Below are 26995 nucleotides of genomic sequence, written 5' to 3' on the forward strand. Positions count from 1 at the left end.
TTTTTTTTTGCGGTACGCGGGCCTCTCACTGTTGTGGCCTCTCCCGCTGCGGAGCACAGGCTCTGGATGCGCAGACTCAGTGGCCATGGCTCACGGGCCTAGCTGCTCTGTGGCATGTGGGATCCTCCCGGACCGGGGCACGAACCCGTGTCCCCTGCATCTGCAGGCAGACTCGCAAGCACTGCGCCACCAGGGAAGCCCTAGTTCAGTTTTATAAATAGATTCCATCACGACTTGTGCTTCTCCTTCTATAGCAGAGAGTTGTCTGTCACTGGGAATCAGCTGCTCAGGCAACTCATTTCCCAGCTTCCTTGTGCTTAGGGCCACTGTTTGGCCAGTCCTTGCTGATAGAATGAATGGCAGTGATGTGCTTTGTTTCCAGGCCTGCCCAGCTCAAAAAATCCCCCACAGGTGTCCCTACTCTTTCCCCCCTTTCTTGCTGGGGAAATGGAAACGATTCCCAGGATGACCTTGGAAGCTATGTGTTGATTACAGAAACTCCATCAGCCTGGGTTCCTAACAGTCAGAGGGAGGAGAGCTGCCCTGCTGAGCTGTTCTCTTGCCCAGATCTCTTAGATAAACTTCTATTATGTATGAGCCATTATACGTTTGGGTGTATATTTTATAGTACTTAGCTATCTAATGTGCGTTAGGAGCCAAGTAGTACTTATTCATTCATTGGCTATTGGAGTGTCTCCATGTGCCACCCTGGCTCTGTGGCTTCGCCATGCTTTCTAACCAGCGTGGCCCTAGCAAAAGGCTCACCCCATTCCATGGTAGTGGAGCCACGTCCCAGATGAGGGCAGTAACATTTTTACTGTAATTAAGTTTCCAGGGCTTCCCTGTTGGCGCAGTGGCTAAGAATCCGCCTGCCAATGCAGGGGACACGGGTTCAAGCCCTGGTCTGGGAAGATCCCACATGTTGCGGAGCGACTAAGCCCGTGCACCACAACTACTGAGCCTGCGCTCTAGAGCCCGCAAGCCACAACTACTGAGCCTGAGTGCCACAACTACTGGAGCCCGCGTGCCTAGAGCCCGTGCTCCACAACAAGAGAAGTCACCGCAATGAGAAGCCCGCGCACGCAACAAAGACCTAACACGGCCAAAAATAAATAAAATAAATAAATTTATTTAAAAAAAAAAGTCTCCATTCAGGGTTTGTAAATCGAAACCCACATTTTCTTCCTACAGTTTCCATTTCCTAGCTACATTCTTTCCAGACAAAGGATCCTTCTCCAGCTTTCCCCCTCCATTTCTGTTGACTTCACATGGTAGCTAATCACCTCCAGCTGTACTGGCTCCTGGACCCTGCTGGCCTTGTTTCCTGTGCTTATGACAGGAAAACAAGGTCTCATGATTCCAACTCACTCAGTAGTTTCTAAAAATCTTTTAAAGCAATAGAAACCTTTTTTCCAAATCTTTAGCTACAACTCAATCTGTAGAAACTGTTCTGATTGAAGTGGAAGTGATGGTGGTGATACTTCTCTTGCCAGATTCAGAGCCACTTCTGAGGTAGGATTCAAACTTGCTACCTGGTGAGGAGTCACACACATCCCTGTGGGGTTTTGTGCATTTCCTGACACTGTCTTCTGCCCGTAAATAGCCTCAGCTCTTCAGGAGTAGGTCCCAGAAAATCGTTGCACTTAGTTAAGATCAGAAATTCCTGTTAACTAGCTCAGAGTTGGTCAATCTTATGAAAAGGAACCAAGCAGTTTCTGGGGTCTTGGGATGGCATCACTCATGACTGAGTGGAGGAATGCTGTCACAATTAGGAGTTAGTGAAATACGTTCAGTACTGAGAATCAGAAGCAGGTTCTTTGAAGCTGATCTCTTCCCTTTAGGCAGAATCAAATATAAACCTCCCAGGTAGTGTGATATTGTTTTCTTTCATGAGATAGTCTGAGTTTTACAACAACTAAGACTTGAAAATTCTGACTTATGTACCAGTCAGGCTCACAGGAAGGCAGCAGGAAGGGAGATTGAATTTCTTAGCCACTGTTAGTCAGTACTTGATCCTCACCATCAGAGCCTGGAGAAGATCTACCAGGGGTTCTGACAACACTCCTGGCAAAACCGGGACCCAGTAGGGATATGGAAGTTGGGGTCCAGAAGTTCCTGTCTTCCCAGAGGCCTGGAATGTTGTTAAAAAATAGCGCACTGAAAATGTTTAACTTGTCTGCATACACTTTTGGCTTGTTCATGTTTTAATGTGTATTTTTATTTACAAAGTGAGATGATGTATAACATGATGCAGTTACAAACATTTGATATGTCCATTTTCATGAAAAAGTATATAAATATATTACAGGAAGTTCTAGATAGTAAACATTAGAAATCGATATAGTAAACATTTGCTACCTTTTTTTCTATGCCAATATTACTGTCATTTAAAGCTTAAATACTGGTTTCAAGTATCCCCTATAAAATAGCTCTAGTTTTTAAAAAATACTGGAAAATAATTTCACTATAAACAAGATTGGTGCTTTAAAAATAGACTCAGTGTGTCCTTGTAACAATGTCAACTATAGTCAAATGCTGCCTTAATCATCCCTAAGATCTGCATTATTCAGTTAGTGTTAAAAAAATCTTTGATAATTATCACAGGTTAAAGTAGCTGTAAAAATACAGCATTTACCATTATCTATTGTTATTAAGAATGCCCCTCTAAGGTAGAGGAGAATAAGCATAATGATGTTTTATGGACTTACTGCCCTGTGATCTTTATTTTAAATAGACAGCAGGAGCATCTATCTGCTGGAAGTTAGGAGAGAAATGGACAGACATCCAGAAGGCTGTTCTTGTCATGTCATTTCAGAGGCTGGGCCTGCTCTTTCTCCTCTTCTTCAGCTTGAAGACGTGTCAGGACATAAAGGATGACTTGATAGCAGAAAATATACTGATCCTATAGCCACCCCCCCCAAAAAAAAGAGGGAAAAAAAAAGAGAGGGAGAGAAGACTTTAGATGTATAATGTGAATATATATATATATGTATATATATATAGCTTCACCACTACTGGAAGTGATGCTTGAGTAATTTTGAAAATATGAAAAATTGTGTCATAGGGTTGAATGTAAGAAGCAGGACATAGAATTGTGCACTGTCACAAAAATTATAAGAAACAGAAACCAGATTGAAAAAATGTGGTGGGAAGAAGCCTTGGGGGTGGGTGATGAGTGCTAACTGAAGTTGTCTCTGATGGGTGGACCACTTCTATTTTTTTGTGCTTTGGTGATTTTTATGATTTGCTTCTATAATGGAAAAATAAACTTCCTACAAAATTTCCTCTAGACTTATTGAACTCATCTTGATGTTTTGAAATGTCAAGAAATTAATACCCAAGAAACTACACAAAATAACTGTCTTTAAATATTTTGGAACAAAAGAATATTTTTGATTTCAAAAATCAATGTTTTTTTGAAAATTAACTTTTTCAGTGAAATTAACTCTCTATTAAGTTGATAGTGCAGGGATTTGAGTTTTCCTGTTATTTGGCAAGGAATTAATGAGCCTGAAAAATAAATGGGAAAAATTCACAGTATACTAAGTGGAAAGTAACAGTAATAACTACAGTTGAATCTCATTTAAAACAGTTGTGTGCATGCGAGCACACACACTGTGCACTAAAGAATGTTTGGAATGTTGCCTAAAATGTTAACAACTCTGAAGAAGAGGAATACAAGTAACCCTTTTATTTCCTTTTGCCCATCTGAATTTTAATTTGCCCACATTTTCCACACATTTATCCTTGACTTTCTCTCACGCCACAAACAATCCATTAGCAAACACTTCACATAATGCCCTTTTCTCCCTATATCCACACTCACCACTCCAATCTGGGCCACCACTGCTTGCTGCCTAACCAACCTCCTGCTTCTAACCCTGCACCATCCTTCCTAATTCAATTTGGTCTTGTTTTAACACAGCAGCCAGAGTGGTCCTTTAAAATGGCAGTCAGATCATGTCATTCTATACAGACAATCCTGTGATGGCCCCATCTCACTCAGAGGAAAACCCAGGCCCTGGTCCCGTCACCTCCTCTCGCATTTCCCCTCCTGCTGCCTCCACCTCAGACACCCTGGCCATGATTATTCTCGAACACACAAGACCCACTCCCACCTTGGACCTCCTCGCAGGTGGTTCTGTCTGCCTGAAAGGCTCTTACCCCCAGACATCTGCGTGACCACCTGCTTCACGTCCTTCAAATCTTTGCTCAAGGGTTACGTCCTCAGTGGTGCCACTCTATTTAAAATAGCACCCCAACCTGCCATGACTCATCCTCTTTACCCTACTCTTTTTCCCTCTAAAGCACTTATCAATTTCAAAGATCCTATATCGTTTACTCAGTTAATGGGTTTATTATCTGCCTTCCTCATCACCATCCACTAGAACATCTTTGTTATTCCATCAGGGATCTTCATCTTATTCACTGATACGCTCCAAGCATCTAGAAGAGTGCCTGGCATATAGTAGGCACTTAATAAACATCTGTTAAACAAGTGAACTTCCTGGGTCTAAAGAACTGCTTATACAGATCAGTATGTTTTTGTTACCTAGAAAAATATGACTGTGAATCAGCTTAATATTTAGGAGACTTAATCTGAATTAAAAAGGTATATGAAGGGAAAGTAGGCAAATTTAAATTTTAAAAATAGTAAACTTCTATATTCTTCAAGAGGTTGGGATAAATGAATTTATAGATATATGAAACTAGCTTCCACATCCCTCCCCCAATACAAACAAAAAGGATAATGGAACTATGCAGAGCAGACAGACACTCTAAGTAATGCAGTCCCTGGGAAGGACCCAAGTCTGTAGGTCAGTGGGTGATTTAACCCATGTTTTGACTTTAGGTAAGAGAAATGAAAATGATCAAAACAGAGGATAAATGAACACTTTCCCAAGAGTGCCTTCTCCAAGCTAAACAACTCCATCCTCCCTTCCTGCCTTCTGGTCAATGCTGTTGAATCCATTCCCTCTCAGGAAATTTCTGTGGCAAGATTACCTTTTATCTCTTTTTTAGGTTGGAAATGGGGAAGGAATGCCACTAATTACATGCTATTTTGTACCACCCCAAATTTTTGCCCCTAATATACCATCCTATACTCTGTAATCTATTCATTGTAGATACTGCATTTCCTCATTTTTTAAACTAAAAGGCAACATTTAGAAAAGATAGTCTAGAAATATTTTCACAAAAATCTTCATTTGAAGGCACCAGCCAACACTCACCTCTGTCTGAACCATTCCATGTCTTTGTAGTCTCATGCAGCGCACTAAATCAGAGATGTCAAACTGCCAAAGGAAACAGAATCTGTATGTTAAATAAAAAGGATAACTGAATTTGAACCCCAAAGATTCACTAAGGAGTGGCTTACATAGATTTCTGCGCCCCAATCTCCTTCCCCTTCTAGCAGTCTTGAGAAACTGTTCTGGACAAAATTAAGTTGGTGAACTGACTTTGCCATCATTTGATAATTTTATTTATGATTCTTTTTAAGAATTAGGAAGGTTATTCTATTTGAAAATCCCCAACAGAAATGCTCTTCCCTCTGAAATTTGACTAATTTCTAATATCTCCATTAAAAAAAAAAGGCGAAGTATTTTTCCTACATTTTGCAGCTCAGAATAAAATTCCTGATCTTTTTATTTTCCCAAGGGAGAAACAGACTATTTCATTTGTCCTACTTAAATTATCATGAGAGTGTGAAGAGCAAGACAGAACTGTTTTTAGCAAATTCTTCAAGAGGTAATGATTTTAATTACATATTATGTGTACTAAGATATTCTAACATTCTAAGCATGATTTATACTAATTTAGGTTTTAAGTAAGATTATACTCTTATTAGCTTTGTTTACTTAGTAATAATTTTAAAAATTGGGAATAATTGTTTAGAGACAGACTATTTAGCATCAATTTGCATAAAAAAGTATTTCCCACCTATAGGTAACAATAACAAAAAACTCAGTAAAATAAATATAAGTTTGAAGTATTATTTCTTCTTGATTATGGCCTATGCAGTTTTGAACGTTTACTAAAATACAATTCTATGTAGTAAGAAAATTGTCATTCATACAAACTGATAAATAAAAAAAATTCCAAGTACTCACCTCAAGATCTTGACTGATTAATCCTAGAACCACATCTATGCATATGAGGGTCCCTGAACGTCCAATGCCGGCGCTGCAGTGTGTGGTGATTGGGCCCGATCTATGAATGTGTCTCATGTAAGAGATAAAAGTGAGCAAGTCGTCTGGCTGAGAAGGTGTATCATGGTCTGGCCAGGCAGTGAAATTCAGATGAGAAATATGTCGCACCTCTCCTGTCTGAAATTGTACAACAGAATAAGTAGGTAAAGGCATACTATGTTGTTCACATATAATTAGTTCTTCTTATTATTTTGTCCTTTTAAATTTTGACTTGGCCATTGGATTAGATACAAGGAAAAGTGAAAGACAGACTCCATCAAACAACACACTGAGGGCCTTTATCAAGGAGGTTACTAGATCCACACTTTAAATATTGGTAAAAACGACTTTTTGGAAACCCTAAAAGCAAATTTACGTTTTGATATGAATAGCAACCTTTTTTTAATGATCCCATTTCAAATTCACCTTAGATAAAAGCCACAGTCATTGCAGTGGCTTAAAAGTGCTACATGATGTGGCCCGGCTACCTCTCAGACCTAACCTCTTGCTCCTGGCCACTTTGCTCCAGCCATAGGGACCTCTCTGGTTCTTTAAAAACACTAGGCACAGTTCAGTCTCAGGGCCTTTGTATTTGCTCTTTCTGACTGAAATGCTTCCCCCCCACCAGATATCCCTGTGGTGATGTTTTTCTCACAGCATCATCAACACCAGTATCTTTTCATTAGAAAGTAAGGTCCATGAGGTCAGGGATTTCCTTTTGTTTGTGTTGTTAACTTCTGAATCCCTATATTCCATAACAGAGCCTAAGCTCTATAAACATGTGTTGATTAAATAAACAAGTCATTTAAGGAATATTGAACAATGGTGCTAGCGTAAGTAATGGGTAGGCTGGTGTAAATGAATAAGGAAGTATAATCTTTAATTCTTTGTAAAACCACAAATCAAAAATCATGAAGGAATTTCTCAGGCTATGTTTACATGCCACCAATAACACTGAGTCAGTAAGTTTTGTTTCTATGAAAGTAAAATTATTCTGTTTCTTTAACAAAGTTAAAATGCCAATAGGAAACACATTACTCAAACTGAGTATTACTGGGTGGAGGAAGGAAATAAAGTGAGGGGGTGTGGAGGTGAGGAAACAGTAGCAGCTTTACTTAAGGTATACCCACTTATCTAATTCAAGCTAAATTTATTCAGTGCTTAGGTGGCTGCAATAGGAATTACCTGAAAAGCAAACATTTATGCTACAATTGTTCCTGTGTTACCAAATACGTTGTCTTTATGGGGGAATATTTGCTACTTAGAGGTTTTTAAAAAACAGTTTTATTGAGTCTACTTAGAGGTTTGACCTGAAAGATATGTTTCCAGCACATGGCTTCTGAGCCATTCTGTGCTATCACAAAGCAAAGGATGATGGTTGATCCTGTAAAAGTCCTGTATTATCATTTTCATTTAATACAGTACATACTGGAGGAAACTATTTGGCAGAATTCATGAAGAGGGTCCCATTTAAGCTTATATTAGATTAAGTATAGTAGATGGAATTAGTTCCACTGAAATGGGACCCAAGAAGTCACCGGCTTTTATTCAGAAACACATTGACGTAATCATGGAAAGATTTAATCCACATACCTGAATGTCTTCTAGGGTCATTGCCCTTACTACAAAGCCCTTTAGCTGCTGCACTCTCACAAGAGCCAGTCGAAGCCTGTCGCTGACCATTGTTGTTTTGCCTAGGACATGAGGCCAATAGCGCTGGCATTTGATTTTTTCCCCTTCTACTTCTTGGGTCATCATGGCTATCACTGTGGATTTTTGTTCCCAAATCATCTGCCAGAAATCTCCAATGGTTGTAGGGAGAGGTCCTTGGCAGGCAATGTAGATGAATTCTTCTCTCCCCACTGGTATCTTAATGAAGCTGGCATTGATATAGCCACCTTCATCTCCAAGAGGCACTCTTGTAGCATCGTCTGTGAATTTCCAACCACAAAACAGAGCCATCTATATCATGCATTTTAAAACAAGAGCCCTAATGACAAGGTGAGTCAAAGATTATTAGAATTTCCTCATAACCATAGATGAAATCACAAAAACATTTTAATAAAGGCATATTTTCAAACTGCAGTACAGTCAAATCATTTTGCACATTTCCCTCATGTTATAAGTATATTTAAGATGTCAACTCAGTTTTGGAAAAAATTAGATATTGTTCACATAGATTTGGTTGGAAAAAATCTAAATTAATAAATTAATGAATGCATTTAGAACTTCTTAATAACTAGGGAAACACAACTTTGCTACTTCTCCACTGTTATTTTAATAATGATGACAATAGTAAACTTAATATGAATGAAAATTTTGAAAATTATTTCATAAAACAAAAATTAGTATTACAGTGAAACTATTAAAGTACTTATTACAAATATAATTGGCACAATTAATTCTTTCTTATCTAATTATAGTCTTTTGAGTAAGCAGCCAAAATAATAAAGTAACTCAATAAATAAAAAGGTAGCTCACTTTATTTTCCAGGCATTGTAATTTCATACAGTCAAAATACACATTTTCAAACCAAGCTCCCCCAGTAAAAAGTGTATATAAACCATCTCATCCAAGAGAATTAATCTGTATGTACTTATACATTAGAAGTCATTTCAATCTCAAATATAACTGGTTATTTCTGTGATTACCAAATTATGACATTTATTAATAGATTTCAAAATCCTCCATCAATTGCCCTTCTATTATTTGACTTCTATCTCTTGATCAACGGAAACAAATCTACTCAGTAGTTTTGGATTTATGGCTTATCCCATTCTACTTTGAGATACCAGTCTGCCATTTTTTTGCCCAAAACAATTAGCACCTACTTTATGCCAAACCATGATCTATTCCATTTAAAAAATCCTGTCTAAGATTCAATTCTTTTTTTTTTTTTTTTTTTTTTTGCTGTACGCGGGCCTGTCACTGCTGTGGCCTCTCCCATTGCAGAGCACAGGCTCCGGATGCGCAGGCTCAGCGGCCATGGCTCACGTGCCCAGCCGCTCCGCAGCATATGGGATCCTCCCGGACCGGGGCACGAACCCGTGTCCCCTGCCGAGGCAGGCGGACTCTCAACCACTGCGCCACCAGGGAAGCCCTAAGATTCAATTCTTAAAGGAAGTTTTCTAAAATGGATTTTGTGTCTTCCACCTTGATTGAAAAAATTCAATTGTATTATTATTTATTGCATGATTTGTCACTATTGGTTATGTTATTTATCTTTGAATTTATGACTTCCTGGCAAAGATAAGGTCAGTATGTCATATCATGTAATACAACATGATTATATATGTAAATGTGGCTTGTGATTATTATAAGAAGTTGCTAGATGTTAATATTTTAGCTATATACATATATTCATATATATATTTTTTAAAAACCATGTTGATTGGTGACATGGGTGAAATATGGGTAAAAAGAATTGCTGGGCTTTCCTGGTGGCGCAGTGGTTGAGAGTCCGTCTGCCGATGAAGGGGACGTGGGTTTGTGCCCCGGTCCGGGAGGATCCCACGTGCCGCGGAGCGGCTGGGCCCGTGAGCCATGTGAGCCTGCGCGTCCGGAGCCTGTGCTCCGCAACGGGAGAGGCCACAGCAGTGAGAGGCCCGCGTACCGCAAAAAAAAAAAAAAAAAAAAAAAGAATTGCTATTTCTTCCTGTTATCTTAAACAATTCAAAGTACAATGCAACTTGGTAGTCCCATGGTGGCCACACACATGTATACAGCTGTTATGTACCCCAGACATTTCTCTAAACTTAAAATAGTAGAATAAATAGATTTGATTGTGACACATGAACTAAGAAATTCCTTATCTAGAAGCCAATTCCTATTTTTAAAAAGAGTTTAAAAATTCATCAATGTCTGAAGAAATGTTTAAGATGCCTCTAATCAATTTTCAAAATACACAGATAATTTTATAATTTATTTTATCTATCTATCTATCTATTTATTTATTTATTTTTGGCTGCGTTGGGTCTTTGTTGCTGTGCATGGGCTTTCTCTAGTTGCGGTGAGCGGGGGCTACTCTTGTGTTGCGTGGGCTTCTCACTGCGGTGGCTTCTCTTGTTGCACAGCACCGGCTCTAGGTGCGTGGGCTCAGTAGTTGTGGTTCATGGGCTCTAGAGCACAGGCTCAGTAGTTGTGGCACACGGGCTTAGTTGCTCCGCAGCATGTGGGATCTTCCCGGACCAGGGCTTGAATCTGTGTCCCCTGCACTGGCAGGCGGATTCTTAACCACTGCACCACTGAGGAAGCCCCACAGATAATTTTAAAAGAATTCAGACTGTATATATAAATTTATTTGTTACTGATGTAAGTCTCTGAATGTGTGTGTCTGCGTGTGTGCACACTTATGTGAGAGATAAGGTAAAGTAGCACATAAGTTTTAAATCAGTTTAAATTATATTAAAAATACATTTGATCTGAAGCCAAATTGGAACTTACAGGGAAGTATATTTTTATATCGGTTCTTCCTTCTGTTTTCCTTAGTCTGTCCAATTAGACACTGATCCAAAGGTTTTAATTCTTGAAGATTCTGTAAAGCAAAAGTGGAAATAAAATTAAATTTGTTGAGATAAACAGTAATTCAGTAATGATTGCAAATGCTTTTTTAAAAAATAAATTTATTTATTTTATTTATTTTTATTTTTGGCTGCCTTGGGTCTTTGTTGCTGCGCGTGGGCTTTTTCTAGTTGCAGCGAGCGGGGGCTACTCTTCGTTGCAGTGCGCGGGCTTCTCATTGCGGTGGCTTCTCTTGTTGTGGAGCACGGGCTCTAGGCACGTGGGCTTCAGTAGTTGTGGCTGGCGGGCTCTAGAGCGCAGGCTCAGTAGTTGTGGCGCACAGGCTTAGTTGTCCCGCAGCATGTCGGATCTCCCAGACCAGGGCTCGAACCTGTGTCCTCTGCATTGGCAGGTGGATTCTTAACCACTGAGCCACCAGGGAAGCCCCTGCAAATGCTTTAAATGTGCAGGGTGCAAAACTGACTATTGATCAAGGCAAATTTGACCGTTAAGAAACAGACTCGAACCCGTGTCCTCTGCATTGGCAGGTGGATTCTTAACCACTGAGCCACCAGGGAAGCCCCTGCAAATGCTTTAAATGTGCAGGGTGCAAAACTGACTATTGATCAAGGCAAATTTGACCGTTAAGAAACAGATATGTCCTGTCAAGACAAATCAGCCTGCAATCCCAATACTAATTCAATATACCAGTTGTTGAAATATATTGTTGCAAATATCTTTAACATGTTGTAGTCAACTAACTTTGTGAGGCAGCAGTTTGTATCTTAATTTTAAATTTCAGCTTAAAGATGTCTATAATTTCATTTTAGAAATAAAAACACAATTCATGAAAACAATTTTGGCTTAAAGTAATGAGCTGGAGCAGAATTTCTTGCATTATTGTCTCTGGGGTCACAGAATATTCCACGTGGTAGAATTGTGGTAAGATAGTCCTAAATTCTAAAGTCAACTCTTTCTCACTTTTCATTCACTCATTAATTAATCCATCCATCCATCTAGCCATCCAAGTCAACCAATATACATTGAAAATGCCTACTATAAGCAAGGCACTGTAATAAGTGCTGGGAATACACTAGAGAGAAAGAAGATACTATTTGGGCTGTCCTGGAGACCGCAGGCTACTGGGAGAAAGAGGCAGTAAAAGAGTAAACAAACAAATACTGTGATATATGCTTTGAAGAAATTAACAAGCTGCTGTGATACAGAAAAATAAACATCTGCTTTATAAAGGGTTGTGATGGAAGGTCTCTGAGATGGTAACATTTAAACTTAAGACCTTAAAGAAGAAATCACGTCTGCAAAATGGAGAGAAAGAGTATAACTTAACATTGTGAACCTGTTTCCAAATCCATACAATGGGATTTAAAATATTTTGAGCATTATACACAAAGCATGTAGCACACTGTTGAAGCTCTCAGTAGAAGTTAGCTCCTTTCACTTCAGGGTCTACGAAAAGCTCAGGATGTGGGCAAGTAAAGTAAGCAGATGGTTTGAGGGAGATGGGCAAGGTAGACCCCCAAACCACAGTGGTGCTACATTATTCTTTGGCCTAGTGGTAAGTAATGGATGGGGCTAGCAAGACCACAGGAGCAAGGCCTCTGAAGCACTGCTGCTTTGAAGTGGGGGGCACATTCTTGGAGCTGTATTAAAATAAAAACTGCTGCTAATGATGAATCATATCTTTAGTGTATTAACTATGAAGTTTAGTGCATAGCTGGAATTGATACTTGACTTTTTAAAAAAACTCTTTAGCCTTACATATGAGGATAACCTTCAGGGAGATTTATCAAGCTCCGAAGCTGCTAAAGAGATCCCTTGAAATCAATACTATTAGGATCCTAATTAGAAAAATTAATTTACTGCTAGAAATGACAAGATGGTGCTTTTTTTATAGTTGGAAGTTATAAAGTAATAGACATTTTCAAGATTCTTAAAATTTGTCCTAACCTTGCAGAAAACTTTGTTGGAGAAAGAACCATTGTCAAAAGCCCCTTACCTCTAGCTCCTTAGACGGAATTCCTTGATCTAGTAAACCCCGCAACATTCGAATGACTGATTTCAACTCCGTACCGGTGTATTTACTGGAGGGAAGCACTTTGACAATGGGGAGTGTGGTGAGCTCCTCATCTGTCAGAAAGGGATGACCTAACAAGAAGATGGCAGTTGATTAAAAAAAAAAAAAAATTCCCCCCAGAATTGATTTAGCCAATAAGAGAGCTAATTTTAGACAGTAAGAGAACCAATTTGATCCTATTCTCACCTCATCTACTTTTTACAAAAGTGAGAGTCTTTGAATTAATAAGGCAATAGAACTAACAAGTAGGCAGATAACTACAATCATCAAAGGAAAATCCTGGCCATAGCAAGATCCTTGTACCCAACCCTTAAGGGAACACCTCACTGACTGTTCAGAGTTCTTAAGGCTCTTGGCTGTCAATTACTTATAGCTTCTAAAGGAGTTTAAATTGTTTCTCTTTGCTTCTCTGGGCCCAAACGGCACTGTTTACTTGATAAGAATGTATTTAGTCCTGTTTTTATTTTGCATTTAAATTAGCCTCCAAGCACATGGAGAAAAGATGAAGGGAGATACTTCAGAAATTCCTTACAAGGGGACATGGCACTAGAAACACTGATTTCTCCCCTCTCTACCCACCCTTGGTACTCAATGCCACTATCTCTGTCATTTGATAGTTTTCTCCATTGAAATGAAATCCTAAGGGTCTTTAGGAGTTTATCAAACAAGTGCTATCAATGTCTAAGAAGAGATATGTGTCTAATTTAGTACCTGCTCTATCTATGGAAAATGCTGATAACAGAAGGCAACTGTTCTCCTGGAAAAAAGTAGGAGACTTCTTGCTATAGTCTGCACAAGTGTAGCTTTAATTACATCAATCAGTTGATAAAACCATTTTGATGATGCAGCTACTATGCATGCAACAGTAATTCCAGGCACTGGGGGATCTCAAGAAGCTTAAGGTCTGTCTGGGGTGAAGACTAGTTGTGAATATAAAATCCAATCATATGAAATAACTGTAAACTTTTACAGAACTGAGTGTGAATGCAACAGGAGCTCAGAGGCTGGCGAGATGAACCTGGGTTACAGGATTTGAGCATTTCCATTGACACCAACAATCCAACTAAGTCAAAAAAGTGTTAATTCGACAATGACTTCAAATTACAAAACCGTGTTCTTTCACTGCATTAATATAACATTTCCTTATACGAAAAAAAAGGAATAAAACGCTGGATAGAACTTCATTTATCTACTGGCTCAGTATAAAACAAGAGAGACAGTAATAGTGAGGACAGACCAACTGACTCCTGCTCTTAAAAATTTTCCTGTCTTTGAGCTATTCTTCCTACTTTACTGTAAATAAAATGTGCTCCTCGACTTCTTATTCCAAGATGGCAAAATTGTGACTCTGTGTTTCCATTTAAAGTATTTACACATCTATTTACATGTTTTACTCCAAGCCACTGAGAATTTTAGCCTAATAACTGTGCAAATATCTGGTCAATAAATGAATGTTGATGTTTGTCTATGTGATTTAACTTTATGTATAGAACTTAATAATGTAGACATATGGTGAAATAACATATCCATATATTCTGAAAACTGTAATTTTCAAACACTTATTTTTTCTACCTATAGTTTTTTTTTTTTTTTTTGCGGTACGCGGGCCTCTCACTGTTGTGGCCTCTCCCGTTGCAGAGCACAGGCTCCAGACGCGCAGGCTCAGCAGCCATGGCTCAGGGGCCTAGCCGCTCCACGGCATGTGGGATCTTCCCGGACCGGGGCACGAACCCGTGTCCCTTGCATCGGCAGGCGGACTCTCAACCACTGCGCCACCAGGGAAGCTCTACCTATAGTTTTTGATTTACAAAGTTGCTAATAAATTTCTTGCCTTTATTGGAATCTTCGTGGTTTGTCACTTCTATTGGCAATTCATCACTTCCCCATGTTATTTCATCATCATCATCAGTCTTCTTTTCTGCTGACTTGTGAATTAAGCTATGACAACAAAACACATTTATATTTTCTTCAGTTCTGTGTCCAAAATAAATTGAAATATTATGTCCTTGAACTACATATTTCCACTACAATTATTATGGTATTTAAAATTAGATTATCTGATTAAAAAAACCTTAAATCCACAACTCCTAAAATTTATTGGTAGATATAAATTAAGCTGAGGTACAGAATTGTTTAATATAGTTTAAATTTTGTCCTCAAACAAATCCCAAGTCTTTGAACCTTGGTTGAAGGAGTCCTCTTGGGGATGGAGAAGGTGGTGGTTTGTTTCCACCCTTCCACTTGGATGCATGATTACAACTGTGTAAGTAGAGCTCTCTTTTGTTTTTTTTAACAGCTGTCTACTATTGTACTGTATGAATGATTCCTCATTTAATTACAGAAGTCCCTACTGATGGACATCAGTCTTTCACTACAATTGGGGGTGAAAAGGACACTGGTATCTGGGCACTCACTTAATGTAATAAAACAGTACAAGTTCTCATTATTCTAGGGGTGCACAGTAGATGCCATATCTCGGGTAAGGTGGGTGGCTAGAAAAGAGAAACTAGGTAGAAGAATAACATTTAGTGATAAGATGATAAGTGAAAAAGGATTATGCAAAGGCCTGAATACATTTTTAACTTTCTGATACTCAGGGGAACAAAGCAGAGTACATTTTGTCTGATGACATTATTATACACCATTAAGGCAGGACACGCACTAATGCTTCCAAAACATTGTAACAGGACAGCAATTACGCAGCTTTTATGGTGGATGCTTTCCTCTGCTTCAACTAATTGTACATCACAATTAACATGTAATTTGCAAGTTCTGCATCCATGAGGTCTTTTTGGTCTTCTAGCAAGTATGCTTTGTTTGGAAGGATATGTTTTGGAGATCCTCCCATAAGGATTCTCCCTTCTTTTTCATTCTTTTGAACAGCTGCTTAGTATTTCATTGTATGAGTACACCCTAATTTATTTTGTGTCTATTATGGTTTTTTACTACTATAAACAATGTTGCAATAAATATTCTTATAGAAATGTCTGCATGCATATGGTAGTAGGATCAATTGTTAGAAATAAAATTGCTAGGTTGAAGGGAATGTACTACAGTTCTTTGACCCTATGACACGTATCATTTTGTAAGATACGATATTCTGAATTAGGTCACAATGAGAGATACTTGGACTACCTATGTGCCAAACACCTGGAACAGCTGGCTGGGTTGTGGGTTCATAGACCCTGTCTTCACCCCCCAGTGACTCTGACCAGCCACAGGCTGTGAGGTCTCACGGGGCCATTCCAGCAGTGGGGACTGTGATTGATACATGGACTTCCTTGTCCCCAAGCAAATCTCTAGGAGGTTAGACCCCAGAGTTGACTAAGTCTCTGCTTGAAACCGGGTCACAGCCATGGCTTAGGAAGGGCAGAGATGGGAGACAGAGTGAATAATAAAGCAGGCAGGTAGTGAGGGCCACCATAAACTTCGCAGGAGTTCCTTCAAAGGCATTTCTGTTAACCGTACCCTTCTGAGATCTACATGTCCTTCGAGTTCCTTCGAGGCTGTTTTTGTCTGTTTCGTGGCCTTTTTCCCCTTCATTGTTATTTAAAAAATAAAATAGTTTATATATACGTCAGCAAGCAGAAGAGTGTTTAGACTTTTTTTATTTTTGGTAGATGAAGTATGGGAAGCAAAAGGCTTCTGAGGTTCTAGTCTAGTTATGTTATAAAGTTGAGCATGGCCCTGTGTGCTGGCACTCTTAAACAGGTCAGCTGCCGTCACCCCATTTTTTCACACAATGCCCAGGAGACAGGCTCCCAACAGGCCACTCTGAGGCCAACCTTCTTTGGCAGAGAGGGAGTCTGTGAAGTCCCAGGCATTTAGGGCTGCGTGGGTGGGACTAGGACAAGGTGGTGCTAGAGGTGGACAAGTGGATGAGGCTCAGGGCCCGGCCCGACCACCCCCAGCTTTAATCAGAGCAGTCCAGTATTTGTCTGTTTCTAGGTAGTAGCTGTGTGGCCTTGGGCCACAGCACGTTCCTGTGTGCCAGATACCACTCTAAGTTCTTGAGGTGTATTGGTCATTTAATCCTCACACAATCTAGGAGGTAGACAGATACTATCCCTGTTTTAGAGATGAGCTCAGGTAATTTGCTCAAGATCACAGAGTAAGTGACAAAGCCAGGACACAAACTGGGCAGCTTGATTCCAAGCTCATGTTCTTAATCTCTACCAGTTTGCCTCCCAGCTGACATGGGGTTGCTCACACCCTCTCATTTTCTCTCTTTTCCTTCTATTTATCTCCCATGTTGGCCTCTGCACTTCCCCTCTGGCCCTCTCCAGTTCATTCTCCACAGTACACATCTTATCATGTCAGTCCCCTGCTTAAAAAACTCCATGGCCCCCATTTCTCTTGGGATAAAGGCCAAGGTCCTTATCCTGCTCCCTTCTCATTTTGGGCCACTCTCCTGTTTGCTCTGCTGTCAGCCACTCTGGTCTAGTTCAGGCCCTCAGGTGCTCTGTGCCCTCTCCCACCCTGGGATCTTTGCAGACGCTATTCCTCTGCTTGGACAGTTTCACGCCATCCTTCCCCTACCCCTACCCCTGTCCTAGGTGACTCCTGTTCTTTCTTCAGAATGTAAATGTCTCTTCATGGAGAAACCTCACCTACTACTTACTGTCTGAGAACATCAAGCCCCCAGGTGATATCCTCTCACAGTTTGTCATGACTTTTTACGATAAACAGCATTTTTCATGGTCTATGATGATTTATTTGTGGGATTATTTGATTAATATTTGCCTTTATGCTAGACTGTGAGTTCCTTGGGTTAAGGAGCTTCTTTATCTTGTTAACAGTGTATTTCAAGCACATTGTCTGGTTTATATTAGGTGCTCAATAAATAACTGGAGAATAATAATAAAAAAAATACGCTATTACTTTGCTTACATTAAGAAAGAAATAACATCAGACTATAATTTTATGACCCTTCATGAGACGTTAAAAATTTTTTAAAGTGTTTCCAAGAATCAGTAACACGTTAATAAAATCTGTATGTTAATAGTGTTTTCAATTTGCCACCCGAAGAATTTACACTAATTTATTCTTCCTCCCTTCCCCTGCTGACAGGGAAGAGCCTGTATCTTATTACTATTGGTGGCTGGCCCAGATATTTGCTGATCTTTTAAATATAAAACTATGCATTTCTATGTTAACAGTATGTACCCCCTGTCTAACTTTACTTAGTGAAAAATTCACTGTCAATTTGCTTTTCTAGGAAAATGTAAATAGCTCCCTTTGACTGTTTGGTTATCATTTAATATGAAGCAAAATTTATGTACAACCACTTTGTTGGCCAACAATATATATAAACTCTTCCTGAGACATCATTTAGTGTTACAAAAAAATCTTATATTAGAAACCATTTTCAAAAAGAAAAAACATTTGTGGGGGGTTTAAAATGTTTCTTACCTTCTTTGGTTTTATTTTCTTATTAAAGAATGAAATTTGTGAAGTATAGAAAAATTTAGAGAAACAGAAAAATAGGTTACCTATAATCACACCAGGAGAAGGTACTATCATCATTGCTGGCACATTTCCTTTTAGACTTTTCTTGCATTGTTTCTGATGGTCAAGAGAATACATTGCTTTTTTTGAGCAATGTCATAACAAACACATTGTCACATGTCACTAGAACCTCCTTGTAACAACATTCAGAAACATTTTTAATATTCAACCATAGTTCCATAATCTACTTAGTAAGTCTCATTTGACTGGAAAAGACACATTAATTTAAAAATCAACATCTAAATGGAAATCTTGAGAGCACTTCTAAAAAGAGAATGAAAGTGTTATAAATATTTGAAAAATAGTTTTTTTACCTTTCAGTTTTTACTTTTTCTTCATAATATTCTTCACAGCCATTCATTTTGGTAGACTACAACAAAGAGAAACCAAAATCAAATTAGCCCATTGTACCAAAAACAAAAACCAAAAAACAAAAAACCAAAACCAATCTTATATAATGTTCAATTTTATTTCCTATATTTACTGTTATTATTCATCATCATGTTACAAAGACACACGACATTCAGTTAATGCATGCGAAACTGTGGCTAAGGCATCTGCAGTGGCACAAGAGTTTTGGCTGGCTCCACTTATTCACCTCACACTCATCTTAGCTTTTCATTCCTTTTTTTTTATATATAAATTTATTTTATTTATTTATTTTTGGCTGCATTGGGTCTTCATTGCTGCGCATGGGCTTTCTCTAGTTGCGGCGAGCGGGGGCTACTCTTCCTCGCGGTGCACAGGCTTCTCTTGTTGCGGAGCCTGGGCTCTAGGCGCTTGGGCTTCAGTGGTTGTGGCTCATGGGCTCTAGAGCGCAGGCTCAGTAGTTGTGCACGGGCTTAGTTGCTCTGCGGCACGTGGGATCTTCCCAGACCAGGGCTCGAACCCGCATCCCCTGCATCGGCAGGCGGATTCTTAACCACTGTGCCACCAGGGAAGTCCTTTTCATTTCTTATATAAGGGATATGAATGTATAGAGGTAAGGAAAAAGAAAAAGGAAAATCTAAAGTAACAATTTAGATGTGCATACATGGCATATGTTTTTACACTACTTCAATTTTAAAATCTAAAATTTCCAATGTGTTAAATTATCTTGCCCATTTTAGTTTTTAAAATTTTTAATTAAAGTGCAGTTGATTTACAATGTTTTGTTAGTTTCTGGTGTACAGCAAAGTGATTCACATACACACACACATAAACATACACACACGTATATTCTTTTTCATGTTCTTTTCCATTATGGTTTATTACAGAATATTGAATATAGTTCCCTGTGCTATACAGTAGGACGTTGTTGTTTATCTGTTTTATATATAATAGTTTGTATATGCTGATACCAAACTCCTAATTTATCCCTCTCCCACCCCTTTTCCCCTTTGGTAACCATAAAGTTTTCTATATCTGTGAGTCTGTTTCTGTTTTGTAAATAAGTTCATTTGTATCATATTTTTTTCTTTTTCATTTTTCATACTTTATTCCTTATACTGATAGGTTAAGAAAGTAAAATTATCCTAAGTACTGATTCATAGATAATGTTTATAAGCGGGACACAAAACATTCAGTTTCACAAACAGTAATATCCAATGATCCCCTTAAATGCAGTTTTAATCCTTACTTTAAGGTAAGTGCAAGAATAATACAATAAGCTAAATAGGCACAAAACCTGTATATGATGAACCACAAAAGTGGTTTCCATAGCCACACATGGTCTTAGTCAAGTACACATTTCCACAATGAACAAGTACTAACAAATAAGTTAATAAAACACTACCCCAAATGCTTATCCTGCCATCAGCTTTTTCAGCAATGCCATTCCTGTTACTGAAAGCACTTATTTTTAGAAGCTTTGACCTGGGAAAATGAGTTCTCTTTAAAACTGACAAATAGCATAAGCTCTGAAGATTTTAAATCAAATAAGTCTTCCAACACAGAAGCATTCATAGGAAAGTTTTAGTTTCTCAAAAAATAAAAAATGAAAATGAAAAAAACACTTGTTATCTAAAGAAAAGAGTATTAAAACAAATTATCTTGACAAACACTCCTAAAAAAGGTTGTATTTTCTATCATTTTCTCCTTAAAGGTTGTATTTTCTATCATTTTCTCCTTAAAAGTCTTTTAATAACTTAAGACTACTGTAATCTAAAAACTTAGAATACATGAAACACGTCTTAGCTATCAAAGGTACCATTTAGATTTCACATATTAAACAGCTGCAGTATAGCCTACAATGGCACAAGTACACCTAAAACATAAATATTAATTCATTATTTAGATGGTCAAAAGTCAGAAGGAACTGAATGGTTTGCAAGGTACTTTGACTTACATGTGGTCATTAAAATCAAGTAATTAATTCAAAGTATGGTAATATAATGGCAGGCAATTAAAGGTTCAAATATCACTCTAAAATTGAAGACATGAAAATAAAGACTGAAAACATTGTGATTCTCTATCTTTCATTCACATGGCTAGATATCAGAACCTTACTGTGGAAAATATAGTTATTAAATATGGTTTCCCCAGAAAATAATGAAGCTTCAGAAAGTACAAAAAGTGTCAAGATCCATAGTTTGCATCATCAAATGCTTTTCTAGCTCGTTTCAATTCTTCATTCATAGTAAGCAAGTCTTTAACCCTAGCAAACTTTCTTGGGTCCTTTCGAATCAAGAAGACGATATCTTCAACTTGTACCCGACCTTGTCTTCCAATTGACATTGCCTTGTGAGTCATTTCGGTGATGAACTCTATGACAAGGTCTTCAAGAATATCTACTGACTCAGTATAAGGATTCTGGTCATCCCCAAACCTATACATCATACACCGTAATTCTTTAGAAAAAAGTCTTTCTTTTACCCTGTCCACCTTCTGCACCTCCTCCAATTTCTTCATTTTCTTCCTCAAAGGTGGGGTCTTCTTCTTCATCTGCCATCCCAGCAGCCAGCCACCTCCAGGGCCTGTATCATATTTTAGATTCCACATATAAGGGATATCATATTTGCCCTTTTATTTTTTAAAGCGAGGGGTGTCTCTCTAGAAAACTGAGATCAATCAGTTCGTACTTTAACTGAGTATGGTGTCACAGAGACCCAAGTCCTGCAGAAGCAGTTTGCTACAATCAAGGAGATGCCAAGTTGCATTCTTACATGGTTAATCTTACATTTAAATCTTCATTAGGACAAATTATCTTAAACGGGAAATTCCTTCCATTTCAAGAACCTGCATTATCTGGCCTCTGTCTACCTCTACAATCCATCTGGTTTTACTCTCCTCTTCACTAACTAGGCTTCAAACTGATGGGCCTTTCTTTTAGCTCCTCAAAATCGCTCTTTTTTCACTTTTTCCTTGTTTAATCTAAGTGTCTTTACCTTCTGAGGTTGTTTCCTAACCACCCAGTCTAAAAGTGGGTCTCCTTGGTATTCTCTTTCGTAGTGCTTTTTTAAACTTCATAGACCTTATCAAGCTTGTAATTGCGTGTTTATTTGATCTTTTAGGTACAGACTCTGTAGAGTTAAAAAGTATCTATAATTAAGTTACTCTGATATCAATTTCAGTTTATCTGAGGGAAACACAGAACTTCTGTGGCGGAAGAAATAAAGTAGATTGTTTTTATCCACTGACAACTAAAAAGAAAGCTTCTTAGACCTTATCTGTTTTTAAAAAAAAAAATAAATTTGTTTTTCGCTGTGTTGGGTCTTCGTTGCTGCGTGCGGGCTTTCTTTAGTTGCAGTGAGTGGGGGCTGCTCTTCATTGCGGTGCGCACGCTTCTCACTGCGGTGGCTTCTCGTGTTGCGGTGCATGGGCTCTAGGTACATGGGCTTCAGCAGTTGCGGCACGCGGGCTTAGTTGCTCTGCGGTATGTGGGATCTTCCCAGACCAGGGCTTGAACCCATTTCCCCTGCACTGGCAGGCGGATTCTTAACCACTGCGCCACCAGGGAAATCCCCCTTATCTGTTTTTATTTTTATTATTTTTTAATTTTATTTTTATTTTTGCGGTACGCGGGCCTCTCACTGTTGTGGCGCACAGGCTCTGCGGCCATGGCTCACAGGCACAGCCGCTCCGCGGCAGCTGGGATCCTCCTGGACCGGGGCACGAACCCGTGTCCCCTGCATCGGCAGGCGGACTCTCAACCACTGCGCCACCAGGGAAGCCCCTTATCTGTTTTTAGAAGCTGATAATTTTATTCTGGGTTAAAACTTTTTTCCAAGTAAAGTCATTTGTATTTCTTATTCCCCATCATAATCCTGATCTAGGAATCACCATGTGTGCAATCATTTTGCAAAGTATACAGCCTTTTATAAAAGTGTTATTGGGCTTCCCTGGTGGCTCAGTGGTTAAGAATCCGCCTGCCAGTGCAGGGGGCACGAGTTCGAGCCCTGGGCCTGGAAGATCCCACATGCCACGGAGCAACTAAAGCCTGTGTGCCACAACTACTGAACCTGTGCTCTAGAGCCTGTGAGCCCCAACTACTGAAGCCCGCGCACCTAGAGCCTGTGCTCTGCAGCAAGAGAAGCCACCACAATGAGAAGCCCGAGGACCACAACAAAGAGAAAGCCTGCGCGCAGCAACGAAGACCCAATGCAGCCAAAAATAAATAAATAAATTTATTAAAAGAGTAAAGTGTTATTATTAACATTAAAATAAAGAGATAAAGCCCAATGGGAAATACACTATAGCAATACTTGCATTAACCAATTTTTCACTATTTTTGCAAAGTTTACCTATGTATGGTTTGGGGGTGGGTCAGTCTCTCTTCTCATTCTGGATTGTAGGCTCTTTGGAAGAGAAGGAGCCTGTAGTACTGCCTCAAGGAAAAGATTTAAGGTTTTATCATGGCCACAGCCTGTTTGAAGGTTAGTTTGTAATCCTACTGCTCAAAGAATCCAGGTCCAGCAACGTGAAGAGTAGAGGAGGTATCTGCTGGATCTAGGACCAGCTACATAATTTGTAGTGCCCAGTGCCAGATGAAAATATGGGCTCTTTCTTTGGCATGGCATGTAAGTCATTTCATGAACCCATCCCTGCCTATCTTTTAAGCCTTAGCTTTCAAGACACCATGTGATACCCTAATAGCAATGATTTAGTGCCTTGAATTTTCCATGTTGATCCAGACCTTTGTACCTTTGCTGAGAAGCTCCTCGGTATGGAATGCTCTTTCCCATTTTATCTCACCTATCAAAATCTTTAAAATGCTAATTCTCTAGGAGGCTTTAATAACCATACCCACATACTCCTGTATAGCCCCTATATTCCCTAATTCTTTATAATCCTCTCTGAACTCCACAGATACTCCATAAAAAAGCAGGATTTTTTTTTACTATAGCTTTTTGTAGAGTTGAAAGTAAAATTGTGATTTTGATATTAATTTCAATTTATTTGTGGGAAATCAGAACTTCCATGGAGGAAGAAAATTTACTTATTTACATCTCCCAAATTGACTGCTAGATTGTACAAGCAAATTTAGGACAGAAACCCTGACTTCCCTTCTTACCCTGTTATCCCCAAAATAATCAAACAAGTTCAGCAACAGATGAAGTGAAGAGTTTTGAAACTTTAGGTAGTAATTTACAATAATGTATATGACTGGCATTCATTCCTTCATTCACAAATAACACACAGACATTGGCCTGAAGTACTTCACTAAGAGGTATAGTAGTACCCCTTTATCTGAGGGGCGATACGTTCCAAGACACTCAGTGAATGCCTGAAACCACGGAGAGTGCTGAACTGTTTTCTGTTCATGTCTTCCACTCACAAATTGAATGCCTTTTCTATCTTAACTAAGCATTTTTCATGCACTGTGGCCTTAACTTTTGCAGCTTGAGGTGCAACAGCAAAACCAGCACAAATTTCTTTCTCCTTCTTCACAATTTCGCAGATAGATTTGTTCTTACCGTAGATCTTAGCAACTAACCTCAGCATACGATTTTTCTCTTTCCTTATGAAGTAGAGAACTTTCACCTTTTCACTTAAAGGAAGCACTTATGGCTTAACATCCAGATTGCCAGCATCACTACTCTTGTACTGCAGGGCCATCATTGAATAAGAGTTACATGAACACAAACATTTCCATTCTGCAATGACCGCTCCGATAACCAAGATGGCTACTAAGTGACTAATGGGCAAGATACATTGGACAAAGGGATGATTTATGTCCTGGGTGGGACAGAGTGAGACGGAGCAAGATTTCATCTCACTACTTAGAATGGCACACCATTTAAAACTTACGAATTGTTTATTTCTGGAATTTCCATTTAACACTTTCCAACTGTGGCTGACCATAAGTAACTGAAACCCCCGAAAGTGAAACTGTAGATGGGGGGCAGGGGGCTACTGTAGTCAAGTATAGAGACAATTAATTGCAGCAAAGGGAAAAATGCAATGACTTGCACAAGTAGCTATCAGAGGGACAATCTTTCTTTTTAAAAAGGACATTCCTCTACTTTTTATAATACCAGTGGATAGCACCTTAACTTTTGGCACATGATAAAACTTTCAGGGTTGCAAAATATACTGTTAAGAACCAATTCAGTAAATAATCATTTGTTTAGGGTGATTCCCAACGTGGCACACTTACAAATTTCTGAATATTTAAAAAAACTCTAAGGAACTCTTAAAACGACTCAAATGTAGGTAATATTCAAGGAACGTTAAGACGAAACAAAACTTTTCTAGAATACTGGTTCACTCTTTCAGCGATGGAGATTAGTCATATTTGTCTCTTTTGAATTTGCCTTCTTATGAATATAATTACCATTGTGACTTTAACACATTTAGATTTTGAAACACATGAAACTTTTTCATGTTTTATTTCAGTACCTTGTGTCCTCTTTTCCTAAATTTGTTTTTTGCTTTCATTGTTTTGCTTACCATTAATCAAAATCTCTTCTAAAGCAAAAGTCTCATCTATTCAAGTGCTAATTTATTGTTTGTAAGGATGGACTGGCCCGAAATACTTGGTCTTAAACATCTTGAATTCTAAAGACACAGATTTGTGGGCTCTATCTATACTTCGGTGGCAGGACAACTTATGTATTATTTACATAATATTTCCTAATAACTGGTAGGAATATTCTCCCTCCACAAACCTTAATTTTTAGATTTGTTCTGGATAGTTTTACATCCTAATTCTACTATGTAAACTTTAGAATCATTTCACAAAGCCACCCTGCCTCTCATTAAAACAAACAACGAAACAAAACAGAAACCTCAAAATATTTTATGGGACCATGTTTAATTTAGGGGTGAATCTAAGGAGAACTTAAATTTTAGATTTTTTCTATCAAAGAACAAGGAATGTTTTTCTTTAATACTTCTTTTGTGCTTCTCTGTAGAGTTTTAAAGTATTCATAATATAAATATGTACATTTTTGGTTGAATTTATGCCTAGAGGTCTTGTTTTGTAACTGTTGTGAATAAAATTTTATTTGATTATACATATATATTTAAATTTTAAATATCCACACAAAGACGTGCACATGAGTGTCCTTTTTTTCTTCTTTTAAAAAATTTATTTATTTTATTTATTTATTTTTGGCTGCACTGGGTCTTCGTTGCTGCACTCGGACTTTCTCTAGTTGTGACAAGCAGGGGCTACTCTTCGTTGCGGTGCGCGGGCTTCTCGTTGCGGTGGCTTCTCTTGTTGCAGAGCACAGGCTCTAGGCGTGTGGGCTTCAGCAGCTGGGGCACGCAGGCTCAGCAGTTGTGGCGCACGGGCTCAGTTGCTCCACGGCATGTGGGATCATTCCAGACCAGGGATCGAACCTGTGTCCCCTGCATTGGCAGGCAGATTCTCAACCACTGTGCCACCCAGGAAGCCCTTGATTATATTTTATAAGTGGTTAAGGCAAAGACTGTGTTATGAACTGACCTGTGTCCCCTCAAAGTTCACAGGTTGAAGCCCTAACCCCCAGTGGGACTGTATTTGAAAATAGGGTTTTTATGGAGATAACTGAGGCTAAATGAGGTCATGAGGATGGGGCTCTAATCCAATAGGATTGGTGTCCTTATAAGAAGAGGAAGAGACACCAGGAGTGTGTGCACACAAAGGAAAGACCATGTGGGGACACAGCTAGAAGAGGGCTGCCTGCAAGCCAAGGAGAGAGGTCTTGGCAGAAACCAAACCTGCTAACACCTTGATCGTAGACATCCAGCCTCCAGAACTGTGAAAAGATAAATTTTCTCTCTCTTTTTTTAAGCCAGTCAGGTTGTGGTGTTTTGTTATGGCAGCCCAAGCAAACTAGAACAGACTACAAACTCAAATGCCTGCAGGAATCAGAAAAATAATATAAACCTTTGAAATGCTATGGTTGAGGGCATAATTCTGTCTTGTGAGACCTAGAATTTACATTATAAAGAAATAGGATCTTTGTTGCATTACTGTTTATAATAAATTTAATACTCATCAATAGATAGTCAATTTAATAAATTATGGTATATCTATGCAAGAGAATAATAGGGAAGCATTAGAAAGTATGAGACAGAGAGGGCAGACAGCAGAAGCAAGAAGAACTATAATTCTGCAGCCTGTGGAACAAAAACCACATTCGCAGAAAGATAGACAAGATGAAAAGGCAGAGGGCTATGTACCAGATGAAGGAACAAGATAAAACCCCAGAAAAACAACTAAATGAAGTGGAGATAGGCAACCTTCCAGAACAAGAATTCAGAATAATGACAGTGAAGATGATCCAGGACCTCAGAA

General features: G+C 38.8%; 2 protein-coding genes across 3 annotated transcripts in view; both read right to left on the reverse strand.

The window, feature by feature from the left end:
• Positions 1-2214: 2214 nt before the first annotated feature.
• PTPN13 (protein tyrosine phosphatase non-receptor type 13) overlaps positions 2215-26995 on the reverse strand; it is a 220118-nt gene continuing 195337 nt past the window's right edge. For both annotated transcript variants that reach the window (XM_007115680.4, XM_007115673.4), the window contains 8 exons: positions 18606-18661; positions 14615-14721; positions 12706-12854; positions 10632-10722; positions 7782-8119; positions 6111-6326; positions 5232-5294; positions 2215-2902 (listed from right to left, as the gene is read on the reverse strand). In XM_007115680.4, the coding sequence (XP_007115742.2) occupies positions 2807-2902; positions 5232-5294; positions 6111-6326; positions 7782-8119; positions 10632-10722; positions 12706-12854; positions 14615-14721; positions 18606-18661 (1116 nt within the window). In that variant the 3' untranslated portion in view covers positions 2215-2806. The remainder of the gene's footprint in view (positions 2903-5231; positions 5295-6110; positions 6327-7781; positions 8120-10631; positions 10723-12705; positions 12855-14614; positions 14722-18605; positions 18662-26995) is intronic.
• Positions 20768-26995, reverse strand: part of LOC129392245 (transcription initiation factor TFIID subunit 13-like) — a 13217-nt gene continuing 6989 nt past the window's right edge. The window contains 2 exon segments of the mRNA XM_055086015.1: positions 20768-21136; positions 21138-21245. Of these exon segments, the coding sequence (XP_054941990.1) occupies positions 20848-21136; positions 21138-21245 (397 nt within the window). The 3' untranslated portion in view covers positions 20768-20847.

This window comes from Physeter macrocephalus, chromosome 7 (assembly GCF_002837175.3).
Source record: "Physeter macrocephalus isolate SW-GA chromosome 7, ASM283717v5, whole genome shotgun sequence".
Lineage (NCBI taxonomy): Eukaryota > Metazoa > Chordata > Mammalia > Artiodactyla > Physeteridae > Physeter > Physeter macrocephalus.